Here is an 18,654-nt window from a genome sequence, read left to right as displayed (position 1 = left end):
TTAGAATAAATATCTATAAATAAATGTGCTAACTGTGGAAATCCGTGGGGTGGCTTTACTGCAAATTATGATGATGAGGAGCGCAGATTTTGATTTAAGAACAATTCATTCGGGTTAAGTTAATTATAATTTAGGTTGAATTATATTAGTGCATTACATTTAATATCATGAACTTTAATTTTATAATCGTCACCAGAAAAAAAAGTATATTAGACACGGAATTATCCTGCGCAAATCGATCAATAATGAAACACTTTAAAATGGATCACTCATGTCGTTTATAGAATTTAATCGTCCATCGCTAATTGTGATGAAATTTAATATCCGTTGTTAAATTTAATGATGAAATTTTAATTTTGTTGTTATACTTAGAGATGAAAGTTTAACCTCCGTCACTAAACTCAGAGAAAATATTTAATTTCGTCGCAATTTTACGACGGAATTAAAATTCCATCATTAAATTCGTTAACGATTCTGTCATAGCTTTAGTCGAACTTGGCGATGGATATGTAAAATTCTATCGTTAACTAGAGATAGATAATTAAAACTCCAAAAACCAAGGAGAATATGCCCTCATACTATAAAATTCCATATAGTTATGAAATTAACCCTAACTAAGTATAAGAGTCAAGTCAAGATAAGAAGAAAGTTATCCCTAGAAGTAGCCTTGAAAATATTAGTGTGACTAAGGCTTCTAAGAAGCCTAAGAGAGTCACTAAGAAAGTCACCAGAGAAGTTATCCCTAGAGTTGACCATGAGGAGTCTAGTGTGACTAAGGCTTCTAAGAAGCCTAGAAAGGTATTAAGAGAAGTTATATTCCTAATAAGTACCTAAAACACCCAAGGAGCATCAATAGATTTTTGGTTCCTAAGAGTGTGTTCTCTACACCTTAAATGAGTTTAAAGAGTGTCAACTCTAATTGGAAGGATAGTTCTCGGTAATCCACTTGGTGACAGTATAATGCAAGAAACCCTAAGAACCACACACACACATATATATATATACAACAAAACTGTACAAGTAAGACAACACATGAAACAAAATATAAATACAACGAAATAAAATCAAAAACAAACCAGGAATTAACACGTCAAGATCTCTGAGCAACTCTATGTAAAGTCGAGACCAACAATAATATCAAAAGAATCCCTGTGTCTGCAAACCTGGAGGCCAAGGAATGCAGAAAGTAAGTCAAATGACTAAGTGAGTAATTAAGAAAGATGTGCATGAATTTAATCTTGTCTAAAAAGTCAAAGAAGTAGAGTAAATCACAATCTTTTATTATAACTTTAAGTTATTCTTAAAGTTTTTCATTTATACATACATATATATGTATAATCATCTTCAGTTATCATCATCTATAATCATGTAATATTTTTATGTTAGAATTTAGAATCTTCACTTTATCATCATTTGTTATCATTAATTAAAATCAATTCTCCAGTCTTATTATTTAATCAACCGGTAAACAAGTCATCCATGGTAATATCAATATGTATATCAATGGTCCAAATATGATAAATTAACTAAAAAGTGAATCATTAGAGCCAATATCATCAGAGTGCAATGTCATATGTATAGGCTAAAAGTCTCCTTAGAGTATAATACTGTCGCATATGTCATCTGACGTATAGGCTATCAGCCCTCACCGATGGAAGACATAATAAACACTAATTGAGTGCTACATCACGCCATCACACCTCGGGTGTACGATCAAGTACTCTGGATCGCGGCCCGTCGTGCTACCGCAATAATATGTGGATAGTTTATTACTCCAATATAAAGTTCTGGTATAAAGCTAGACTCGTAATTTTCACTTTTTAATATTCTTTATTTACCATCTTTATTATTCTGCTTTAAGGATTTCATTTTATCTATTTATTATAATTATTCTCTTTTTATATCAAATGGTCAATCAAGTTAACATTTTCGTATCAAGTCTATTAATTTATCATTCTAGGGTTCACAGATAAAAAAACTACAAGTATCAATAGGTAGAACATCAAAAAACATAGAGTGTGGAAGGTTAAACAAGTCAAAAAGATAGGTCTCAACGGAAGAGTAATTCAAAATATTTATTTAATTTTTAAAACAACTCTTCCCATATTAATCCCAGTATGAACCCACATGTGGACAAGAAATAATATCAATTATTTATCCTCCATGATTTTATTATTTTAACCCATTTCGTTACTTGTAATATCATTTTAATTCCCTTTTAAAAATAACTATACAAATATATATAATTTCATTATTTCTTTATTCATGCACAAGGATAATATATAAGAGTCAAAGAGAGATATATCCACCTTATGTACAGTAAAAACTTTGAGTGTCGACAAGTCACAGTGCTCCATCTGAACTCGTATCTACATATATAATACAACAATAACTCAAATACTCAAATGATAATAAAAATCATGACATAAGATATAAACATTATTTATGACTCGAAGCCGGTATATTATTATTTTTGATTTCGCTATCTTATACCACTTCACATTCCTAAAAGAGACTGTCATTACTATCTAATTATTTACCCATTCTAACCACATATTGATTAAAATAAAATATACCTTTAAGGAACGGAGGCCATTGTTAGAGGCACTGAAAGGGCTGCTATTGGTACGTAGTTGTTGGCTGGAAAAGAAAAACAAAAGGGCAACAATGAAGATAATGTTTTCTGCTAGAAAAAGAATAGCTATTGCTCTTAGACAAATGAGGGAGAAGACTACCTTTGTTGTGGTAGATAGACAAAAGAAAAAGGATTTCTCAAAAAAGCTACTACTCCTTTGTTAGGTAACCTCAGTCAGCTCCGGTGAGCTCCATCGCAACACTGAGAGAGCAAGGAGAGGAGAAAGGGTTGCTTGCACTTGTTGTTGGGAGGGAGCAACAACTAGGTTGCATTTCCCTTCTCCGCTGGAGGCTTTGACGAGCTCAGACGAGCTCCGACGAGCTTTGATGGGCTTTAGTGGCTACTGCCCAAAAGCAGGAAATAAGGGAGAAGAGAAAGAGAGGGAAGGGAGGGGTTGTTGCTCGTGTTCCTCTTGCCTGTTGGTGAAGAGGAAGGAGAAGAAGGTATTAGAGAATAATTATAATTAGGAAATACTTATTTGTTTTCTAATTATTAGAGAATAATTATTATTAGGAAATACTTATTTATTTTATAGTATTTTATATGTTTTCATATTTTATGTGTTTTCTTATTTTTCAATTTGTAATGGTATTTATATATCACAGATTATCATTAATAAAGTGTATGAATTCTATCGTCAACATGGTATCAAAGTGCTAAGCTTAACAACAATCTTTTTTTCTTTTCTCCACAATATCCACCAGTCACCTTCTACAATGGCTGCCGCTGATGACATCACTCATCGGCTATCTCTCACAAATACTCCTGATTCACCTTCTGTCTTTGTAGTTCTCAACGTCAATGCTCAAGCACCGTTGAAATTCACCACCTCTAATTACTCTACCTGGAGTTTACAGTTCACGTCTCTTCTATTCGAATATGACTTACTGGGTTTTATTGATGGCTCACGTCCCTGCCCCCCTGCGTAGATAATGCCTACAGACACCACACTCCCTCAGGCGAATCCTGATTATATTCTCTGGCTCTGTCAGGATCAACTTCTCCTCAACGCTATTATAGGTTCGATGTCTCATACTCTTGTGTAGTTTATTTTTTCATTAACTTCATCTAGAGACGACGCATGACAAACGCTGGAGAGAACCTATGTTGCTCCCTCATGTGGCAGGATTATGACTCATCGTCAAAATCTTACCAGCCCTTAAATAGATCTATCACTGATTATATGCAGGACATCAAAAGAAATATTGACGCTCTTGCGCTTATGAATGTCAAAGTTGATTTTGATGAGCTCTCCATTCGTGTCCTGAATCGTCTTAGCTAAGATTATTGCAATATCTCACATGCTCTGCAAGTTTGTGATGTCTCTATTACCTTTGATGAGCTATTCGAGCAGCTCCTCAACTATGAAGCCCAAGTCTTGACACCATCTCCATCTTTGACGCCAATGACTGCTCTTGTGGCTCAAGCAGGAAATTCTCGTAATCGATATTCAAACTATCGTGGTGATCGCCAACAGGTTCTATCGATGTCCCATCAGCGATGCCTATCTATTGAGATGTCTGCGCATCCTCTTGCACATCCAGCTGTGTCCAGTTCCAATCGTTATCTTGGGTGCTGTCAGATCTGTGGTGTTCAAGGTCACTCTGCTCACTAGTGTGGCCATATGACTGTTGGCGCTGGAAATTCCGTTCTGTGTAAATCCCCTGTACAAAAATTTGTACGAGCACAGAACCTTTCCTAGCAACCCACATGCTCGATCAAACATGTGTTTGATCAATCAAGCAAGTTCTTGATTGATCAAAGCGCACCTTGATCGAAGCACAAGATCGCTGGCCTCTTGTGTTGGTGTTCAGGATCCATACGAAGAAAAACAAACTAATTGCGCTGCGGAATAAAAATTAGTTGTACCTTTCCTCGTATGCTAAGACCTCTTGATCTTCTGTTGTATTCCTCTCCTCCTCTTGGACGTCGTGTGGGCGACGATCTACCAAGACAAAACCACCCGACTCCTTCTCCTCCTCTTGGACGTCGTGTGGGCGACGATCTACCAAGACAAAACCACCCGACTCCTTCTTGTTTCCAATCTTTCGACCACCAAGAGATGCTAGAATAAGATGTCTTCTTCTCTTCTTCTTCTCCTCCAAGCAACCGGCCACAAAATAAACTCTTCTCCAAAAGGGTGCCGACCCTAATGAAGAGGAAGGGAAAGATGCTGCCGGCCCTAGGGAAAGAAGCAAGGGGAAAATAAGAGAGGAGGGGCGCCGACTACAAGAGAATAGAAGAGGATTCTTAGATTAATTTTTGGGCACCACCCTCTCTTCTTTTATAATCTTTGCTAGCAGCTAAAAAGGAAAGATTTTAACAAAATTCTGTTTTAAATAAAATTTCCCTTTTATTCCTATTGTGAATGGTTACAAAAAGGAAAGATTTTAACAAAATTAAAATCTCTCTTTTAAATCATTGTAAATAGCTATAAGAGGAAAAATTTTAAAAAAATTCTGTTTTAAATAAAATCTCCCTTTTTATTCCTATTGTGGCTGGCCCCTTGCTTGGGCACAAAGCAAGGCTTGGCTGGCCCTTATCTTGGGCACCAAGCAAGACTTGACCAACCTTATGCTTGGGCAACAAGCAAGGCTTGACCGACCCCTTACTTGGGTAAGAAGCAGGGCTTGGGTGGATGTGAGACTTTATATATAGAGGCTACAACAGGGACCGAGAGGAGGAATTAGTTTTGACCTCCTGATGGACTTGAGCTTCCTGTGTTCGACCCGAACACTCAACTCAAGTTCATCAATAATAACTCATACCACTAAATGGTCATTATTGAATTACCGCACCAATCCCATATTACAATATGAGCTCCTACTTATCATGAGTGCGTTAATCTCTCTGTGTTTAAGATATCGTATGCCCGTTAATTAAATAAGTCACTTACAACTAATTTAATTAACATCTGACTCCAAGAGTAGTACCACTTAATTTTATTATCATGTCGGACTAAGTCTACCTGCATGGATTACATGATAATCCTTATGAGCTCTTCAAGGGGACATCATCAACCTAAATAAATAGGACACAGTTTCCCTTTATAATCAACAACACACCATATAAATAGTATTATCTTTCAACTTATCGGGCCTATTGATTTAACGAATAAATCTCACTCATTGATAAGTTTAAGAAATAAATACTAAGTATATGTGTTTGTTATTATATCGGGATTAAGAGTATGCACATCCATAATAATAGACGGTTCTGTTCTTTTATATAGTCAGTATAAATCGAACAACCTCAAATGGTCTTGCTCAATACACATACAGTGTACTAGTATAATTATATAGTCAAGATAAACTACTACCAAATTACACTACAACCGTTCCAATAGTTTGTCACTATCCATCTTGGTTGTGAGCTATTATTTATAATTTATAAGGAACCGATAACATGATCTTCTGTGTGGCACCACACACCATGTTATCTATAATATAAATTAAATGGACAACTGCATCGATATATATCGACATATATATAAATATAAAATGCAGATATTTGACCAAAGTGATTATCATTTCAAAATATCTCAAAAATAGATGTTCATACAAAAGCTAGGCTTATAGTATACATCCCAACAATGACTGCCTCGATGCTTGCTTTGCTTCTGTCGACTCCTCCGTGTGCTCCACGTCTAGCGTATAGTGCATCGTTTGCGGACACTGCTGTTCATTTTACACCTCCGTCTGATTCTCGAGAATGGGTGGTCGACTATGGCGCCTCTTATCATGTCACCACTGATCTTACTATTCTCTCATTGCATGAGTCTTACTCTGGGAATGATAGTGTCGTCATTGGTGATGGTTCTAGACTACCCATTACACACACTGGTTCTTTCTCTTTCTCCACTCCATCTTTCCCTTTATTTTTCTCTAATATTTTATTTGTGTCATCTATGTCAAAAATTTGATTTCTATCGCTGCACTTTGTGCTACTAATCCTATTACATTTCTTTTCTTCGATTCCTATTTTCAAGTGTTGGATCGTCGTATGGGAGCGACACTAGTCAGCGGGGTCAATAAAGATGGTGTCTATTACTGGCCAAAATTTGCGTCTCTACTATCATCCTCTTCCACATTTTCTGTGTCTGTCTCGTCATCTATTTCCTTATGGCATAGTTATCTAGATCATCCATCATTACATGTTTTGCAACGTTTTTCATTATCCTTAATTGGGTCTTTCGTTTCCTGCGAATACTTTGTCTAATTTTTCATACACTTTGTGCAATATTAATAAGAGTCATAAATTGTCTTTTCATAAATCTAGTATTTCGTCTCATGCTCTTTTAGATATTATCTTTTATGATGTTTGGACATCTCCTATATCATCATTCAATGGACTCAAGTATTATGTTATCTTTATTGATCATTTTACAAAGTATATATGATTTTATCCCTTACGTAAAAAAATTGGATGTATACTCTACCTTTATTGCATTCAAAACTCTTGTTAAAAATTGATTCTCAATGACTATCGAAACACTCTTCACTGACAATGAAGGTGAATTCTCAGCTCTTCACTTCTTTCTTACTACTCATGATATCAGTCACCTTACCACTCCTCCACACACTCCTGAACACAATGGATACTTTGAACATCATCATCGTTATATTGTCGAAACTGGTCTCACATTATTGCACAAAACGTTTATTCCACTCACTTTCTGGCCTTATGCCTTTGCTACGACAGTCTATTTTATTAACCGCATGCCTAAGGTCAGTCTTTCCCACATGTCCTCTTTTGAAAAATTGTTCAACACCATTCCTGATTTTTCTAAGCTTTGAGTTTTCGGGTCTCTATGCTTTTCGTGGCTGCGCCCCTACTCTCACCACAAGTTTAATCCCAAGTCAACCTCTTGTGTCTTCCTTGGTTATTCTCTCACCTAGACTACCTTCCTGTACTATGATGTCACTCTCAAAAAAGTTTTTGTATCTCGTCATATTAAGTTTGTGGAGCATGGTTTTTCCATTTGCCATCACCTCCTCCTTGGATTCCATAGTAATAGACATTGATTCTGAGCTCTCTGCTGCACCAGTCCTCTCTTGGTACCCTCTGACACCGATTCTGCAACCTGCCACTAGTCATAGCCGCCCGCAACCGACTTCTTCACCGATGTCATCGCCGCCTCTTGTTGTCAGGTCGTCCACACTGTCTGGTGGCAACCGACCCTCTATCCCACCGCTTCTCTATCCCCCTCTCGCTTCTCAAAACCAACATCTCATGCAAACTCGCTCCAAAAATGTCATCTACAAACCCAATCCAAAGTATCTTCTTCATACTAGCCTTCCATAATCCTGTAAACCCTCCTCTGTCACACAGGCGCTCAAAGATCCGAATTGGGTACAGGCTATGCACGAAGAGTATGATGCTTTTCTCCGTACTCAGACTTGGACTCTTGTCCCGCCTTCGCGAGACCAAAATCTTGTGGGTAACAGGTGGGTGTTTCGCATTAAGTATAATTTTGATGACTCAATTGATCGGTATAGGCCTCGCCTTGTTGCCAAGGGTTTTCATCAGCGTCTTGGTATTGACTTTCATGATACATTCAATCTTGTTATTAATCCAGTAACAATGTACATTGTTCTTAGTCTAACTATGAATCGGGGGTGGTGTTTTCGTCAATTTGATGTCAACAATGTGTTTCTTAATGGTCGCCTTGAAGACGAGGTTTATATGGTGCAACCTTTAGGCATGCGTAGTGCTGAGTTTTCGGATCATGTGTGTTATTTACATAAGACGCTTTATGGTCTGAAGCAGACTCCGCACGCTTGGTATTTGCAGCTTTGCATTTTCTTGGTCTCTCTTGGCTTTATCGTATTTCGGGCTGACACCTTTTTATTTATTTATTTTTAGGATGATATTCTTATTTATTTTCTTATATATATTGATGATCTAATTATTACAGGAAGTGATGCTTCTTCTGTTGACATCATAGTATTAAACTTCATTGATGTTTTTATAATCAAATTTCCTTTCACTGGTTTCAAATCAAAAGAAAATTTTTGATCTCGTTGAATTATTAATGGCATAAAAGTTCAATTCAATTGAGAAAAAGCATTAGACCCTAATTTTAGTATCTCTACAAATAATGTATTTTTAACTTACAAATTTATATATATCAAGAAAAAGTGCAATTCAATTCAAGCAGGTGGATTACATTATTTCAGGCATAACCTATGATGCAGTCCTTCCACGTGCGCTCGGGCCTCTCTTCCTTCGGAGTTGTGACTATGTTCGTCTTTCGGTTGACGAGCCAACACGCATCAGCAAGCATCAGCGTGGCCAACGTGATCTCTCCGATGGTCAAATTAGCATAGGGCTGAGAGATGAAGATCGCGGATGTGTTAGAGAGAAAAAGAACAAGCAATTGAAGACAGCTCAGAAGAGAAGAGAAGCCTCCTCGTTTGAGAAGAAAATCATATTTTTATTTATCCTCACCTGAACTTATATAGTTGAAGAGGAAGGAAAACCATGTAGGCCGCCACACGAGCCGAGAGTTGACTGGTCGAGTCGGATGCCAAGAGAGACAGTGGTGGAGTCACATATCTGGCATGCATGGTTGAGCCGTTGTCCCAGCGTCGCATTCGATACAGACTGCTTTGCCAAAGACGGTTCTAGGCCATAGAGTACAATGATTAGGGTCATCGAAAGTTGTCAGAGGTTGAGAGAACCAATTTGGCAAGGATGCCTCCTACTAGAGAAGTCGTTGTTTACGAGCGACAACGAGGCCGTTCTTCTCACGTGGGGATGATGCGGAGGCGGCTAAAATTCATTCAGATTCCCCGTATACATCAACTTATAACATCCAAGTTACTAGCATGGCATGGGAGTCCCCACAGACTGACATAGTTGATATCTACAGGTGGAGTTGTTGCATTATGATCTTCAATGTGTGCGCAACGCTTCGTTGGTATGTTCGCCCTCCACGCAAATGACTGCTGTGCTAGACAAAGTCTTCTGTGATTTACTTTCTTTCTAAATCATGTGAGACAGTCCTAAAAGAAGGACCCCGGCGAGGATTAAATGACATATGAGTTTGGACCAAATTAATTAGTTCATATAGTGTCCCAACTTAGATGAATCAAACTCGAAAAATAATAAAATTAAATAATATAAAAATATAAATAAAAAAATGATGTTCAAGGGATTTAGATTTAAAAAAAAAAATTTAAAAAAGTTAACATTAATTTAATAAATCTATTTGTAATTTAAAATATAATTTAGTAACAAAAATTATATAGACGATGCCTTAACTTCGAAGGATTAGCTTCACTTCGAAGGAGTCTTAACTTTATATCATGCTTGAGGAATCTTCTACCTTTTCTTTTATTTTCTTTTGATTTTTTTAGTGGAACACATGATTATACATAAAGCTGACAATATTAAATATTATTTAAATTTAATCATTTAAAATATTATAAAAGATAAAAAAACAGCACTTGCCCACGTAATAATGAAATAAAATAAAATATTATTTAAATTTTTTATAAAATTTTAAATTTATATAAATAATAATTAATTATATAAATAGTATTTTTTTAAAAAAAATATTACTATTAACTATTTATATTTACTTTAAACTAAACTAAATCAAAATGATTTTGGTAGTAGTTTTCTTAAATAACAATCTATCAATTTTATTTGGAAAAATGTTCAAGAAAATTTTTAAAAAAACACTCGGTCCTTATTTTTTATTAAATAATTTATAAAAAATAAAATGAAAATTTTAAATATTTTTTATTATATAATATTTATATATCGTTTATTGTGGGGTTAACAATTATTACAATACTGCCAATTCATTTGGGCCGACTGGGCCCAAATTTAATCTGTTGGAGCCCACCACCGCGCTCGTTTGGGCCCCTCAATTATAATACTCTCTCTTACTCTTTCCATCTTTCACACTACCGCTTCATCACACTGGCGCTCTCTCTCTATCTTCCTTCCTCTCGCTTTCCGCCACTCTCCTTTGCTTCGCCTTTACCTTCCGGCTCCGCCAATCGCCCGAAATCCCTCCCCGATCTCTCTCTATCGCTCGCCGCATGGTTGCAGGACTCCATGGCTCGCAATGATGGCGGTGGTGGAGCTTTTCTTCCCACTCCGGGAAAGTGATCGTGCGCATTGAATTCGTTGTGGGATGCTGAGGTAGTAGTGTGTTCCTTGATCTGAGAGGAATGAAAATGGAGATTCTTATGCTTCTGCAAGTATTCGTCTTTCACCTCCTTCTCCGTTTCTCCTCGTCCACAGCTCAGATGCCAGGTAACTTAATTCCTTGGTTCTGTGTTAGAATCATGCTTCGCTTGTTGTCTCTGATGTCACTCCAGCAGAGGTCGTTTTGATGTCTGTGTGGATATGTTCCTTTTAGCTCGGATTGAATGGTCCGGATTTATTGATTTTTATTCGTAAAAAAATAAAATCTTGATGGATAAGTCTTTTAATTGGATTTCTCCTATCACTCTTGAACAGAGGTCAGCTTCATAAGTCGATGTATTTCTCCATATACCTCTGGTAAAAGTTTCAATTCTTTTAGGCCTCGCGCATAAGTATCTCTTTTAGATAGATAATCTTGTGAGTCGGATTCTTCCTGGCATTACACGTCCGAAAGCTGTTGAAATTTTCCATATTTGAGTTTTATGTTTCCTGTTCAATGTTAACCTGGACTGTTACTGTGAAATAAGCTGTGTAAACAAAGCTACATACTGAACTTGCTTCATCTTGAAGCCGGAAGTTCTAGGTTCAAAGTTGAGCTGTGCGAAGAAACCTATGTCTATTTAAGGTTATTGTCTAAGCGTGCTATCTTTAATTTGAATTTGACTGTGGCTCAAGATTTATAGGTTACGAGAGCATTTACAATCAAGTCTTTTTCAGTCAGAATGTATTTTTCTGGGCAAATTCAAGACAGTTTCGTTAACACCTTGCCAACAATCAAAATACATTGAGAAGCTTGCTGGCCTTTTGCTCATTTTCAAACGTTGCAACCTTTTTCAGAATCAAGTAACTATGATATCCTTTGTTTGCTAATACTTTACTAGTTGGTAAAATCATTTTGTGATTTTTTTAAAAGCAAGCTAGCTTGGCTCATTGATTATATTTTGAGTGAGTTGAACTGTGGAACCATATTGGTAGTATAGGCATTTATTTGATCTTTGTATGTTGTTGCACAGTTTATTTATTTTTTTCATTATGATGATTTCATGATATTTATTGTATTTGTTTCTTGCCATGTTGACCTGGAAAGGTAAGTGATTGAGATTGATATAGGTGGACGAGGAACATATATAACTCAGTGCAGGCTTCCGGCATATGCTGCCCTTTGAGAATCATTATTCAAATGATTTTTTTTTTCTTTATCCTTTTCCCCTTCTTCCCAGGTTTTATAAGTTTGGATTGTGGAGGTACAGATGAGTACATAGATGATACTGGACTTGAATGGATTTCTGATAGTAATATGCTGCACAGTCAAACTGCCAAGATAGCCATCCCCAGTGAGAGCAGGAAGCAATATATGAATGTTAGATACTTCCCTGCAAACAGTAATAAGTACTGCTATACTTTGAATGTGGAGACTCGGGCACGATACCTTGTGAGAGCAACTTTCTTGTACGGAAACTTTGATCAAAGTAATGTTTATCCAAAGTTTGATATTTATCTTGGGGCAACATATTGGTCAACCATTGTGATATCAGATGCTGCAAATATAGAAATTGAAGAGCTAGTTCTATTGACTTCTTCTCCAACAATAAGTGTTTGTTTATCTAATGCTAGTACGGGACGACCGTTTATCTCTACGCTTGAGCTTCGCCGATTTAATGGTTCACTCTATTATACTACATATGAAACTGACTTCTTTCTCAGTTTGTCAGCAAGAATAAATTTTGGTGCAGGGAGCAATGATTCAGTAAGGTACTTATTATATCTACCATTTTAGACTGATTATTATTAGTCAATAAAGCGTTTGTGTACTTGTAGCAATATGAATTAACAAATTCTATGTTTCAACCATTGCAAGTTTGTCATTTTTGTATTCTAGTTGGATGTAAGACTAGTTGGTGTTGGAACTTAATTTCTACAGAACACTACCAGGAGAATCATCAAACTGTTCATACACTATATGAACGGAAATGTTTAAATATGTGTAGTGTTTCATCAAGTTCTGGTTTTATTTATGATTTTTTAACACCTCAAAGACCTGAACTACATGGCATGCTTACAGTCTATGTTGCCATGAAGAAATGTATTACCACTAATATTTGCACATAAAAACTTTCTGCATTATGTATTCCTTTATTGAATTCCATTTCAAATAAGTGCCATACAATTCTGGAAGCATAGACTTGCCAACCAAACCTGGTCTAATGGAACTTTGTGGTTGACAGATATCCTGATGATCCATTTGATAGAATATGGGAATCAGATGCTAAAAGGAGGGCGAACTTTCTTGTTGATGTTGCTCCTGGAACTGAAATAGTGTCAACAACAATGCCCATAGATGTTAGTACAGGAGAAATGCCACCTGAAAAGGTGATGCAAACTGCTGTTGTGGGTCAAAATGGATCCTTGACTTACCGCCTTGATTTGGATGGTTTTCCTGCAAATGGTTGGGCATTTTCATACTTTGCTGAAATTGAAGAGCTTGCTTTTGATGAGACAAGGAAATTTAAGCTAGTAGTTCCAGGCATGCCGTCATATAGTAAGGCCACTGTTGATGTCCAAGAGAATGCTCAAGGGAAATATCGGCTCTATGAACCTGGGTACACCAATGTTTCCCTCCCATTTGTCTTTTCTTTTGGGTTCAAGAAAACAAATGATTCATCCAGAGGACCAATTTTGAATGCTATGGAGATCTATAGGTACCAACAGATAAATTTTGGCTCTCAAGATGGTAAGTCCTCTTACTTATTTGATGAGATTGCGATTATCAGAATAATACAAGCTTGAAAGTATGATTTATTCATCTGATGAGTTTGCAGCAACTCTCATGGCCAATTTTGTTTCACACTACCCATTGGCAAACTGGGCACAGGAAGGCGGTGATCCATGTTTACCGGCATCATGGACCTGGGTGAATTGCAGCTCAGATTCACAACCGAAAATAATTTCCATGTATAAACAATTAAACATCAAACATTTTCTTTCCTTTTGTATGTTGGTTATTCATTTGGAATGAATGGATATAACATGTTTTACAGCTCTTTGTCGGAGATGAACATAACAGGAAATATTCCCACAGAACTGACAAAACTATCAGGCTTGGTTGAGATGTAAGATCTAATGATATAATTTGCATATGTTAATTTATTTTCTATCAGTCTAATTATAACAAAAAAATCTTCAACTACAGAAGACTTGATGGCAACTCATTTACTGGGCCGGTACCTGATTTTAGCGCATGCATCAACCTGGAAAGGATGTAAGATAAAAAAAAAATGTTTCTGCATTTTCTTTTTCTCTATAGACACTAACTGTTTTTCCCTCCTTCATTTTGTATAGTCACCTTGAGAACAATGAATTGACTGGCTCATTGCCCTTATCCTTTGCAAGCCTACAAAGTCTAGAAGAACTGTAAGTTTTACAACTGAAGCTAAATTTAGTAATCGAGTAGGTAGCACAGGGTTGTGGGATTGTGGTTGTATTCTCAATAACTTGCATCTTACCTCTTTTATGTTTGTAATATCACTTTTAAGAACTCTTCAGAACTTGTAATTAGCAGGTATGTGCAAAATAATCAATTGACTGGAGTGGTACCGCAGGCAATTCTTGAGAAGAATATCATCATCGAGTAGGTATTATGTCCATTTGGTTATTATGGTTCAAGTGTTTTCTTTCTTCTTCCAAGATATTGTTTATTCAATCAGCAAGAAGGGTGACAATGGTAATATATTTGCCAGGGGACTAAATATTATATAGTACATATAGATGTATGCTTTGTTTCTTTTCTTAGGTATCATTTTCTTTCTTCCTCCTTTAAACTAAGGCTTTAAATCTCATTACACCCTAGTCATCACATGCTAATGTTACTATGCCCATCAACTGGTACAAGAAACATGTCGATGCACCCAATTTAGGTGAAGGAGAGCCACTAATTTGTTCATTAGTCTAGCAAGATGCGATTGAAGGCATGATGAGGCGTGATGCAAAATTAAGGACAACCATCTTCCTTAACCCTGTGAGCCTTCCTTAGAGCCACAAGCCTTCTGTTGCAAGATGATCAATAACAAGGGTTTTGTGAGGTGAATCTAGGGTTTTGCAAGGTGGGATTTCACTTTGAGGTTGTTTGCAAGCAGATTCGTCCCTCATTTCCACCCTTAAGGCCATCGACAGTATGCACCGACACGTCAACATTAAACCAATACCACTTTTTTCCAGCCGAAGGCTCGAACTTCGGCTCCAAATGAAATTTTAAGTGCTGCTTTGAACCAAGGTTCAAAATTTCGAGTTGATTTGAAATTTCGGTTTTGACTGGAACGATATTGTTTTTGGTATTGTGTCAATATTTATATTTCGATGCATGATACCAATAATAGATTGGAGTTGAAGGAAGGAGATGAAGTATAGGAAGGAGACATTGTCTTGTATTGAGTATGGTTTTAATTTTGTACCATGCCAGGCAATGGTCGAAATATATCATTCCGGTAAATTATCATAATTCAATACCATTCAACACAAATTCGATACCATTCAACACAAACAATGTCTCATTCATTTGCTTCATCTCCTTCCTAGTTTAACCTCCAATCTTTCACTGGCACCATGCATCATAGTGTCAGTACAACACTAGAATAATATCTTTTTTTATCAAAAATCAAAATTACGACATGGCCAAGATTTTGAATCTTGGTACTGAGTGGTATTAAGATTCAATGACTTATTGGAACAATATATTTCGATCGTTTCTCCCGGTTCAAGTATGAGATTTCAAACCATGCTTTACACTATTGCACAAGCGATGATATGAATTGTTAACATATACTATCTAAAAGAAAAAGAGATCAATATATAGACCTCTAGTGGAATGCCATTTTCTAAGTTATTTTGTAACATTTTATGGGCTAGTTTGTTGCATTGGTAAAATTGCCCAGCTACAACTAGCCCGGAAGAAAGAAAGTCCTACCTTGCCAGGATCCTCATACACATCAGGATCTCCTTTTCTAAGATATTTTGTCACTCTAATTGTTATGCACTTTAGCTTGAATCCTTTGGAATTTTATTGTATGATGCTTTAGTGAGAACGGAGATGTAATCTTTATTGCTTCTTGTGTTACAAGCTCTTCGGATAATTTGGATTGATAGCTTAAAACTGATTTCTGTTCTTGGTTTGTCTGTCATTAGCTACTCTGGGAACAAAGACCTACACAAGGAAAGGAAAGGCTTCAATCATGTTGTTATTATTGTTTTCTCAATACTAGGAGCATGTTTGTTACTAATGGTGGTTCTGATATGCTGCTTATTTGTCCGAAAATCAAAGAAGAATGTGTCTGAAGGTACATTGGGAGTTATCTGTCATAACTTTAGATTGTGTTTACTTGGATAATTAGTTAGGAAGAGTGAGAGAAAGGATCACAAAATTACATATGGAGCTCCATCCTTTTGCTTCTAGGTAAATTAACCCCTAAGATGATAAGCATCATATAATTATCTGAATTCTTTTTGATCTTTCCAGACAACAACGTGAATGCCCAACCCGCGCAAAAGTTGGGTACTTTCTTTAGTGAAGTTTCTGCTGAAACAGCCCATAGATTTCCATTGTCTGAAATTGAACATGCAACTGGAAAGTTCGAAAAACGAATTGGTTCGGGAGGTTTTGGGATAGTTTATTATGGTAAGATGATGGACGGGAAAGAAATTGCAGTTAAAGTGCTTAATAACGATTCCTATCAGGGAATCCGCGAGTTCATAAATGAGGTAACTCTTTGTTCTGTCATTCAAATTGTCAAGATGTATAAACATTCTAAACTTCTATCAAGTTATTTCAGAAATTATAAAATTTTCTTTTCTGGTTTTGAGCTATTAAAAAATAAATCATCCGAGTGAACTTACAAATTCTTTCAGGTAACTTTGCTTTCGAGAATCCATCACAGGAATCTAGTAACATTTCTCGGGTACAGCCAGCAGGATGGAACGAACATCCTTGTCTATGAATTCATGCATAATGGCAATCTGAAAGAGCACCTTCGAGGTTGTGCATCTCATTCCTTTATTTCAGAAGCAACTTTGATTGGGAATGAAATCTACTTCCATGTTTTGCAGGACCCTTGATTCGCGAAAGAACACTTAGTTGGATTAATCGCCTTCAGATTGCAGAGGATGCTGCCAAAGGTTATAACTCAATGCAATTAGTATTCTCATTTCCACAACCACAAGTTACTGTCAAATCTAAACAATCATCTCGCACTTGAGTGAAATCAGGGATTGAGTACCTACATACGGGTTGTTCTCCGACCATTATACATAGGGATCTCAAGAGTAGCAACATTCTCCTGGACAAGCAGATGCGAGCGAAGGTCTCAGATTTTGGCCTCTCTAAACCAGCAGTGGATGGCTCCCATGTTTCAAGCAGAGTTAGGGGCACGGTTGGATATCTTGATCCCGAGTATGATCCTAGCCCTTAAAGTGTAGTTTTAGTACAACAGCGATCACTTGTAGCAAATGTGCATCTCATTTTACTCATTTTCTCACACAAATGCATTTTCCCAAAACTTTATTATTTTTCATCATGTACAGGTACTACACTTCTCAACAACTAACAGAAAAGAGCGATGTTTACAGTTTTGGTATTATTCTTCTCGAGCTGATTTCAGGTCAAGAACCGATTTCTAATGAAAGTTTTGGCCTGAACTGCCGCAACATTGTCGCATGGGTTAGTGGTTCTTAGTTTCTGATTGCTAGTGTTGGGGTGCAGGGGCTTCTGTTTTATGACATGAAACTATAATTTGTCAGGCAAAATCATTCATTGAGAGTGGCAATGTCGAGGCCATCATCGATCCCTCATTGCAAGATGACTTTAATCTGCAGGCGATGTGGAAAATCGCTGAGATATCAATCATGTGCGTCAAACCTTATGGATCTCAAAGGCCTCCAATGACAGAGGTGCTCAAGGAGATCCAGGGAGCCATCGAGATCGAACAAGGCTCAGGGCATCGAGTTAGCGGAGATCACACTGTGAGAGAAATATTATCAAAGAATTCTGCAGACTGCTCTGGGAATGCAGTTCCTGTGGAGTTGGCTACCCCGGAGCAGAATGTTTCGTTCCCGGAGTTCTTCCTGCAACCAGGGCTGCGGTGACTGCTCGACTGTGCAGATACTGAATTAGGCTATCAGTAAGTATTGTGAATTGAATGCTAAGAATTTTGGGCACGTTTCTACCTAAAAAACTTTCATTTTCTAGCTGTTCTTTACAACAACAACAAAGAAAAACACATACTATTTTCGTCATCTGAGTTGATAGCAAATTGAACATTTATCGAGTGTATGGTTGTCAGATTAATCCATCAAATTAAGAGTATTTCTACATGTTGGTTGTGATTAGACTTGTTCTAGGTGGTGCAGAGAAAGCCTTATGGATTGTGATTTTTCTAATTGGATTGATGAATAGTTTAGTTCAGTTCAGTTTGCCCAGTTTACTCTGAAGTTGGATGAACAGAGAGATCAATGACCCTAGGAGGAAAAAAAGTTTTGCTGTGAAAAAAAGGGAAAAGAGAAGGGATCGATTTGGATACTTGTGGGTCAAGAACAAGTGCAGCAATTAGAAAGCTTGTGGCTGCTGTGAGCTTGTGACCAAACGGTCACCGACTGTCGCTAAGTATGTCACGAACTAGCGAGCAGGCAACACAAACTCAAAGTCAGGTGATTGCTGTGAGCTTGGGAGTAGGCCGCTCGTGGCTAGGCGGCCATTGCAATATGGATCTGTTATATTAATAATTTCTTTAGTGTCGGTTCTACGGATATTGAGGGAGGTACATGTAGGTATATTATCGTCAGGTGCATGGTGAGATAAATATCAAATTGTC

The 18,654-nt window shown here is 37.0% G+C and overlaps 1 protein-coding gene across 2 annotated transcripts; it reads left to right on the top strand.

Annotated features, from left to right (window-relative positions):
• Positions 1–10,553: 10,553 nt before the first annotated feature.
• LOC122014417 (probable LRR receptor-like serine/threonine-protein kinase At1g67720) lies at positions 10,554–18,157 on the top strand. Of its 2 annotated transcripts, none has more exons than XM_042570648.1 (15): positions 10,554–10,906; positions 12,019–12,550; positions 13,024–13,529; positions 13,618–13,750; positions 13,837–13,908; positions 13,989–14,057; positions 14,138–14,209; positions 14,358–14,426; positions 15,977–16,128; positions 16,308–16,549; positions 16,697–16,823; positions 16,895–16,963; positions 17,054–17,237; positions 17,369–17,504; positions 17,585–18,157. In XM_042570648.1, exons 1-15 carry the CDS (start codon positions 10,822–10,824, stop codon positions 17,927–17,929), a joined length of 2,793 nt encoding a protein of 930 aa, XP_042426582.1. In that variant the 5' UTR covers positions 10,554–10,821; the 3' UTR covers positions 17,930–18,157. The 2 variants fall into 2 exon arrangements, with proteins under 2 accessions (XP_042426582.1, XP_042426581.1); XM_042570647.1 differs by having other exon boundaries at positions 14,355–14,426.
• The last annotated feature ends 497 nt before the right edge of the window (positions 18,158–18,654 follow it).

Source organism: Zingiber officinale, chromosome 8B (genome assembly GCF_018446385.1).
Source record: "Zingiber officinale cultivar Zhangliang chromosome 8B, Zo_v1.1, whole genome shotgun sequence".
Classification (NCBI taxonomy): domain Eukaryota; kingdom Viridiplantae; phylum Streptophyta; class Magnoliopsida; order Zingiberales; family Zingiberaceae; genus Zingiber; species Zingiber officinale.
This window is presented reverse-complemented; position numbering and strand designations above follow the sequence as displayed.